The 9,196-nt window shown below is 40.9% G+C and overlaps 1 protein-coding gene across 1 annotated transcript in view; it reads right to left on the reverse strand.

Annotated features, from left to right (window-relative positions):
* Filip1 (filamin A interacting protein 1) overlaps positions 1–8,579 on the reverse strand; it is a 185,159-nt gene extending 176,580 nt beyond the window's left edge. Inside the window, exon 1 of the mRNA XM_033756836.1 lies at positions 8,396–8,579. Within this exon, the coding sequence (XP_033612727.1) occupies positions 8,396–8,434 (39 nt within the window). The 5' untranslated portion in view covers positions 8,435–8,579. The remainder of the gene's footprint in view (positions 1–8,395) is intronic.
* Positions 8,580–9,196: the final 617 nt, after the last annotated feature.

Here is a 9,196-nt window from a genome sequence, read left to right on the forward strand (position 1 = left end):
GTCTATAATCCCAGCACTCAGGAGGCTGAGGCAGGAGAATCACTGTGAGTTCGAGACCAGCCTGGGCTACATAGTGGGTTCCAGGTCAGTCTCAATTACATAGTGAGACCCTGTCTCAAAAAAAGAGACCTTGCCTGTGTTTCACTTGTCCCATGATCTGCCCAAGAGAAAATAAATTTTAATTGTCATGAAATTTAGAATGTGCATCATACACTAAATATATTTCATCTTTAAAAATCTTCCTGCCTGTTTGAGTATTTTTTCAAACTGCTTTCAGCATACCCTTATGTCGAGCTCCCAGGACCTTGTGTGATTTCACAGAGGGTGTCATCCACCTCCGGTTTCTCTGTATCGCAGCACACATGGAAGATTTACAGGTGAAAGGAGGAGACTGCCTGGGGTTGCTTTAAAAATATTCCAAACACTTTGTAAAACTAAAGTCACAGCCTAGATGACATAAACTTGCAGGATCGTAGTAATTATTAAATGGACAGAGTGCACAGGACCCCCTGCATCCTTGTCTCTTATTTTCCTTGTAAATAGAAATTCCCAATAAAAGCCTAAGACATTTACAGCTAAGTGGATGCACATGCTTTTACGTGATATAAATAGGACACACACGTGTAAATGCCAATTGTTTCTCTGGTGTGAGAAACTGAAAGTGCAAATAAGGACAAAAAGGTGTAATAGATAAGGTGAAATAGGAAGAACAGGGGGCCAAGGGGAAGGGGAGGTAGGTGGGGTAGTGGAAAGGAAAGAAGGGAAGGGAATTAATATGGGAAAGGGAAAAATAATGGAAACACAGTCTTTGTAGATAGAGAGGGAGGAGTTGAAGGGAGGACGGAGGAACGGGGAAAGAATAAGAACCAAGATGATTATGTAAAGGTGTAAATTTTCAAGGATGAATGTCCTTATAGTGTATACATTACATGTGCCAATAAAATAAATACATAAAATCCTAAGAACAAAGTAAGGATGATATAATTTGATTTTTTAAACTACCATCGTAAGCATATTCTCTGATAGTATTCACTCAGCGTAGATCTAGAAGGTGTTAATGATCTAAAACTGCTATGTTTCTTCCGTGTGTTCAGAAGCTATTTTTAAGCGCTTCTAAAACTTCAAACTTAAGTGCGGGCATACCAATACGAACTTTTTAGGACAGCATATCCTCAGAGTCACCGTTTTCCGTATTTTGGAAGAAGTCTGGCGAGGTAGACGGTCTTGGTGTGAGGAGAAGACCCCGCCCCCCAGGTAGAGAGCCACGGACAGGCGCATCTCAGCGGCCCCCAAGCCCTGTCTGCAATCCTCCTCCTTAGCGGAGAAATTCTGGTCATGTTTCCCACAGAAGATTTTAGGCATCGTTTACTGTTAGGTGTTTGCAAGCATCTGGTCAGTAGAAGTTACTGTGATGTTCCATCTGTATCTTATAGCATGTAAGGGAAACAGAACTATGTATTCATGGAATTTCACTTTGCTTTACATGAATTTTAATAATGGGGGTTGTCGTTCTTTATGAGGGTTCGTCGTTCTGTATTAGGGTTCATCCACATACGAAGAAAAAAAGTTCTTGAAAGTAGGTACTTTAGTTTTTCAGCACAAGGGACGGTTTCACCGATTCCCGGACCTGAATGCGTACGCTTGGTCTAACACCGATGGCGAGTGGTGCGTGGGCGCCACCTGGTGGCTCTCTGCTGCACAGCATGAGTCTGATCCTCTAGCAGGAGGAAACCCTGGACCCCTCCGTAAAGAATGGCCTGGCACTCTAAATGCCGATTTAAAGCAAGACGTTGTCTGCCAGTCAATGACTCTCCTGCTCAAAGACTGTACAGTCCTGACTCTCACAATATCATAATATCCCATACGTTGAAATACACAAACAGCTCTGCTCTGTTTTGGTCAAATACTCTCTAACAACAAAAATTGAAAGCAAAAATGTTTACATAATAGCACTTTGTTCTTTTTAGCGATGCATCAGTTTTAATATCCTGGTTTAGTAACACGAGTCACTCTCATTGCACGGAGGGAGTATGGGATTTGGAATCAAAAACCAGGTGTCACATCAGTCACACACACACACACACACACACACACACACACACACACACAGTTATTCTTGTCCAGGTCTTTGTCTTCCTTCTTTCAAAGTCATATCCATCCTCCAGTTACTAATTCAAACCCTTTGTGCTCCGTGAGCCCATACCCTACCCACTTGGGAGACTCTATGGTACACACAACCACACTCTGTGACTTCTAATTTGCTATTTAAGGGAGCATCACCTCTGCCTCGAAGATGAGGGGTCCTCCACTTGGACGACACCTCAAAACTGTTATGCAACCAAGCAGGAAAAGAATTCATTCAAGTAACTAGTGAGCTTATTTTCATAAATACACATCCTTACTGGGATATAGTCTCAGGCCAAAAAGAAATCTTCAACTTTACTTAGTAAATGCCTTGTGAGCGTGATTTTGCATACAAATTTTGAAAACATTTCACACTTATTGTAAGATAATCTAGATAAGTTAGTGTATTATTGTTACTATAAACTGATGTTTTCATTATTCAGATAGACACATAGGTAGATACATAGATAAAGTCCCCCAAATTGAATTACATTATTTTCAAAATTAAATTAGAACAATAAGCAATCTCTAAGACACGAAAATAAATTATATCCCACTGGTGCTAAAGCAACAGAGAAATTAACTTTCAAATGAAACTTTAAAATATAAAACACGATTGTACATCTCTAGAGGGATATACTCTACAGAAAAAAAAAGAAATTTTTTTTCTGTACTGAGGAATGAATCCAAGGTCTTTGCACTGAGCTGCAAGCCAAACCTTTTTTATTTTGTGACAAAGTCTCATTAAGTCACTAAAATTCCCAGACTGTGTTCTCAGACTTGCTATTCTCCTTCCTAAGCCTCCCAGAGTGCTAGGATTTTACAGGCATGCACCACCACACCTATCTGATAAAAATATTTTTATAATGATTTCTAATAATCATATTGTGGCAAACAGTGTCTTCTGACATTGTTCTGCATATAAACATGGTAAAGCAACCGAGTGATGTTCCCTGTATTAAGTCTTTCATCCCAGGTGTTACTGAGAGCCGGGATTCTTAGCATAAAGAGAAAAAATAAAGACATAAAACAGAGCTGGGGATTTAGCTCAGTGGTTCTACCGCCTGCCTCACAAGCACAAGTTCCCGAGTTCAATCCCCAGCACTATATATATGGGGGGGAGGGTAGCAAAAAGTCTGTAGCCCTATATTTGAGCTGGATATATTAGTAAAACAAGACGTAATCCATGAAAGAGAAATTTCTAGATCTCTCCATCTAAGACTCCTAGAAAATTATTATCCCATTATTACCCAGTGACAATGAGTATCCCTAGCACCTAGACCATGTAAATTGAAAAACTATTTCTCCCTAAAAGAAGTCAAGGCTCTTTTGAATCAGTTGGTTCCAGACCTGGACAGAAATAATATAAAGGGATCCAGAGTATTTCGTGGCATAGGCAAGGAAGTGCTCAGCCCAATGAGGTTATGCCCTGATTCGAAGAGGATTCTACTAGCTAAACCTAGGGTAATCTGAGCACCAAGAAAGAAAACAGGATAATAACACGTCCAGTTAAAATACTCAGGGAACTAGAGATGAGGGAGTTCTTGATACAAGAATGATGACCAATAATTGTAAAGGAATAAAAGTATTTTTAAAAAGTAACCACTCACCAGGCATGGTGGTTCTCACCTGTAATCCCAGCACTCGGGAGGCTGAGGCAGGAGGATCGCTGTGAGTTCGAGACCAGCCTAGGCTACATAGTGAGTTCCAGGTCAGCCTCAACTACATAGTGAGAACCTGTCTCAAAAAAACCAAAAAACTAAAAGATAAAAAATAAAAAGTAACCACTTTGCCTCCCCTCAATGTAATAACTTAATCACCCCTGGATGATAAAACCATTGGTTGAAGATTAATAGTGAACAGCATATTCACACAGTCTGCAAATATCACCCCATGATACCCTCACTAATTTCCAAAGCAAAAAAGTACTTTCAAAGTGGAGCCATCTGGTTGTCTGCTCTTAACTGAATGATCATAGTTTGCATCACCAATAATAAGACAAACTGACTGAATCAGCTTCCGGACGCAATGCAGTAAGTGTACACCATTTATAAATGAGCCTTGCCAGAAATGCTCTTTCTAAATCTAATCAAAAGAAACTCCTAAGACAAGTCCAGAGTTTGAGACATTCTAAACAACAGTCAGCCTGGACTCTTCAAAAACAACATCATGAAAAACTAAAAAAGACAGGGCAAATGTTTTTGTTTCTGTATAATGTTCGGTGAAGTAGTATGAGCTATGGGTTAGGTGATACCAGGAAAAGACCATTTTGTTTTGTTTCTGACTCTGAGGCTCAAACTCAGGGTCCTACACGTACTAGGCAAGCAGTCTACCACCGAGCTACCTCCCCACCCTGAACACAGTTTATTGGAGGTGTGATAATAGCAGTAAGATGTCCTGGTTCTTGGAAAATGCTTGTTGAAGTGTCACAATGCCTTGAACTTCCTCTCCAGTGGTTCACCTAAAAAAGTGTGCACAGGGCCCGGGATTTAGCTCAGTGGTGCCACCGCCTTCCTCGCAAGCGCGAGGACACGAGTTCAATCCTCAGGACCAAAGAAATAAAAATTAATAAATAAATAAGTGTGCACACTTTATGTGTGTGTATGTGCAGACCTAAACCTATCAATGTATGTTATCTATACTCATCCACGTGTTATGTTTAGATAAGAATAGATAAAACATTTTATACATAATGCATTATATATACAATTTAGAGATAGACGGGTGTTTAGTTATACTTATCTTTCAAAGTTCTACAGGTTTAAATTTTTCAAAATAAGAAGTTGGTGAACAGAAGAACCACGTCATCTGCAAAGAATGTTATAAAGTAGATGATATAGGTTCAAAAAAAGTAAAGCGCACAAATAGCATGACTCTTAAAAATTAAGATGTGTTACCTTGAATGTACCAATACGATTAATTTTTTTTAAATTAAGATATGTTATGGGTGTGCACTAACTCCCCAAGATGACTGTAATCATGGTGTATTGCAGACATGTACCAATAAAAATTAAAATAGCAAAGACTAAGACATCGTTTCCAGCTGTGGACACTAGGACTTCCTTTTTAGGAAATACATTTAAAATGCAAAGGCTTAGAGGAAAAAATGGAAACAGTCTTTGTAAACAGGGAAGGGTGAAGGGGGTGAAGGGAGGCCAGGGGCATGGGGGAAAATGAGAACCAAGACACATCATGTAAAGGTACAAGATCCCAATGATGAATGTAACTACCATGTGCTTTAAATGCACCAATTCACTTGATGGGGGAAAAAATGTGAAGGCTGAGAACTCATCTAACTCAGCTCCTTCGTTTGGGAGACGAGAATGCTCAGTAGGTGGCTGACTGGCGGGTCCAAATGCAACAAATACAGGCGCTCCCGCCGTTCTGCTTTCATCCGCTTGTGTAGCAATTACGTATTGAGCGAACGCTATCCTACGTCTCATTCGAGATGGACCAAGAAGGACAAATTAAATAAGGAAATGTAGAGAGAACTCACTCATTACAAGTTTTGAAATAAAATTTAAAACTGATTGGGCAAAGAAGGCAGAGTTTACCTCGCTGTAAACGTGGAGGGAGAGGTAACAGCGAATTCTCCCAAAGCTGGGAACACCTGCAGCGGAAGCCAGCTAGAAAACAGACTTCACTCCCACCACTGCAAGAAACTGAATCCGCCAACAACTTAAATAAGGAAAGAGAGTGACTCGCCCTGTCTTAGTCAGCTTTCTGGTTGCTGAACACAATGCCCAACACCCCCGGCTTAAGGGATGAGAGGTTTAATTTGGCTCATGGTCAGTCCATGGCTGAGCTGGTCTCTCCGGGTCTTCAGCTACACAGCTTTTCACTGCTGATTTGAGTGTACATTCGTGCCCTGTAATAACCCTGAATCAGGAGTACGACAGTTTCTCTCCGTTCTCCGGGTCCTTCTAGTGGATTGTAAAGACTGGCAGTGGCCTGGGACCCTGACACAGAGCATTTCAACACTGTGATACTTTCAATGTGATTCTAAATTCCACTAAGGTTAAGAATTGTTTGAGTTGAGGGCAGGAGATGTAGCTCAATGGCACTGCACCTGCCTGAGGTCCTGAGTTTGATCCCCAGTACCACAAAAAATAAAAGAAGACTTGTTTAAATTGACATTGTATTAATTTCTTAATGTGCTTTTTTGGCCCGATATCTATTAGAAATTGACTGTAAAGAAATCATATAAAATAAGGAAAGTACAATACAAATTTAAATGTGTATTCCAGTGTAATAAAAATTGAAAAAATTGCCTAAATCTCAAATTTTATAGGAACGATTTAAAGAGTGATGACATGTCCACTTAGTGGAATAGTGGATAGCTATTACAATGTTTAATTAGGTCTGGTATGGTGACTCGTGCCTGTAATCCAAGCACGGTAGGAGGCTGAGACCGAAAGATTGCTAGTTCAAGTCTAGCCTAAGCCACTTAATGACTTAGCAATAACCTGTCTCAAAAAAAATTTATTTTTAAAGGAAGGAGATGTAGTTCAGTGCATAGGCCTTAGATTCAATCCTCAGTAACATCAAAAAGTCTCTAAGATGTTTAATTAAAGAACATAAGTCTTACTGAACCATGAAAACATATGGACAAGAAAGCGATGATGAGTGGTAGTGTTTGGATATTTTTTAAATTTTTATCATTTTAAAACACTTTTAATAAGGAAATATTTGTAAAGGCCAAACTGTAGATGTAATTCTTTGGTACTTGGGATTAATTTACTTCTTTTAAATCGAACTTCTTGCCAAGACTAAATCGTGCACTAACCACAATAGCCCAGGGAAGAAAACAATTGAGGTTTCCATCCTCTAATAAGTGGACAAAGAAAATGAGGTGCATTGTCGTAATGGAATATCACTCAGCCGTAAAAAATGAAATCTCAACATTCGTGACAACAGGGATGGAAGTGGAAATTATTAGGTTAAGCAAAAAAAAAAACAGGCATAGAAACACATGTGCTATACGAGTTCACTCATACGTGGAACCTAAGAAATTGACCCCTTAGAAATTAAGAGTAGAGGGGTGTTTACCTGGGGCTGAGCACACAAGAGTAAAGGGTTAATTGATGTGCTCTTATCTACAGTGAGATGGGTGCAAGAAGGCCTGGGTGCTCCTGTACAGTCGCTACAGGTAATAACAATGTACTATAGGCCAGGGATTTAGCTCAGTGGTTCCACCGCCTGCCTCCCAAGCGCAAGGTCCCGAGTTCCATCCCCGGTACCAAACAAAAACAAAGCAAAATAACAATTTACTATATGTTTCCAGAGGCTAGAAGAAAAGAATGTGAAAGTTTTCACCACAAAGAAGTGATACATATTTGAGGAGATAAATAACTTTAACCTCATTTAAACCTTATGAGATTCAAGGCTTGATGTGAACTCAGAATTAGGAAACAGGAGCTGAAGCAGGGTGGACAGACGGGGCTGGACTGGCATTAAGCTCACCCAGGAGTGCCACCTCTGTCCACAGTGAGCTACCGCTACACGGCCCAAGCGACTTCCTCCACTTTCAGGCCCTGACATTACTCATGTGCGAAGTGAGGACGACCGCTTTGTGTGTCCTGATCACAAAGAGGAAGTGAAGGATTCAGTACAACGCCTAGCACTGAAGGGAAACTGAATATAGATCAAAGGTCCTAGGTGCCGAGAGAGGGAGAGAGAGAGAGAGCAAAAAATGCGTACATCCGGAAGAGGAAAAGCTTGTGTAAATATTTTACTACTAAATTTGTTGTGACATCGTGAGACTAAGACAAGTTACCTTTGGCCCCTACAATTAGAAGTGCTCAGAGTGCTGGCCGTTAGTTTCCACACATTTTCAGGATGGCAAACTGCTGAAGTGTGTGTATATTCTTTGGTGGACTCTTATATAACAACAAAAATGTGATATTTTAAGTGTGACTGATCCTGTGATTGTTGGTTCAAATATTATATAAATTATAAAGCAATATCATCTCCATGGTACAAACATGAAGCAATATATCTAAAAAGAAACGGTGATTGGTGTAAGGCTTGATAAATATATATAAATATATAATATATAAAAATATATATGATAAATATATATACATAGTATTTGTTCTTTTCCTTTTAGCTAAGTCATAAATTAATTTTGAAAATCAATCTCATCAAACCTTTGCTATTAATTTAAACGTCGAAAATAAAGCAGCATTAGCATAGTAAATATTATTCAGAGGATATTAGTAAACCAAACACAACAATACAAAATAACAAAGTAATGGATGGAACATCTCACCACAGCCACTGTCACTGCCTTCCAAAAGCTTCTGGGCATTATATTTTGCTACAGAAGTCAACGATGGAAAATGTTAGAAACCGTTTCTCTATTTTTAAGCGCACAACAGAAAATTATGCACAAATCGTTTTTCCTTAGTTCGAAAGCAAAATAAAGGAAATCGGAGAGCCTATTTTCCTGCGGTCTCCAGCATTCCACCGCGCATCCAACCTCTCTGAAACGTTGCTTTGATTACGTGTCTGCGTGGGGAGCACGCCCTGGGTTCGGTCGGGCAGATGACGGAGAGAAAAACAAAGAAGACAGTTTTCTTCTGCTTCCTGGTGGGATTCAACTATGCATGGAGGAGGTGTTTGTCCCGCTCGCCACATTTTTGCCACAGCCTGGGCCAGACCCAGAAGACAAGGATGGCTGCTGTGTGCGGGGCTGGAGAAACCCGCCCTGCGCCTGTCTCCTCCTGCAGGACGCCGACGCGTCCTCAGACGCAGCCTTTCTTTCGGAATCTTGTTCGGAATCTCATCAGGCCCCTCTCGGTCTCCTGCCTGAGAGTCGGGTCCTCCGGCCTGGCCCCCGTGACCCTCCCCCGAGGCTCACCAGTGAGCGGCCCAACCTATGCCTTTGCCAGTCCCACTGGCAGGTGCACAGACCCGAACCCTTGTCCTCGGGCCTGGGTCTCAGGACCCCAGCTCAAGTGGCTCGTTTATAAACAGTGCCCCAGTCCACAAGGTCCCTACTCCCCAAATGGCCACTGCGGCTTGGTCTGAATTCTTCTCTGGGCACTCGGTACAGACGCACCTTGGACTA

Source organism: Fukomys damarensis, unplaced genomic scaffold (genome assembly GCF_012274545.1).
Source record: "Fukomys damarensis isolate Sample0158 unplaced genomic scaffold, DMR_v1.0_HiC HiC_scaffold_27, whole genome shotgun sequence".
In the NCBI taxonomy this organism is placed as follows: domain Eukaryota; kingdom Metazoa; phylum Chordata; class Mammalia; order Rodentia; family Bathyergidae; genus Fukomys; species Fukomys damarensis.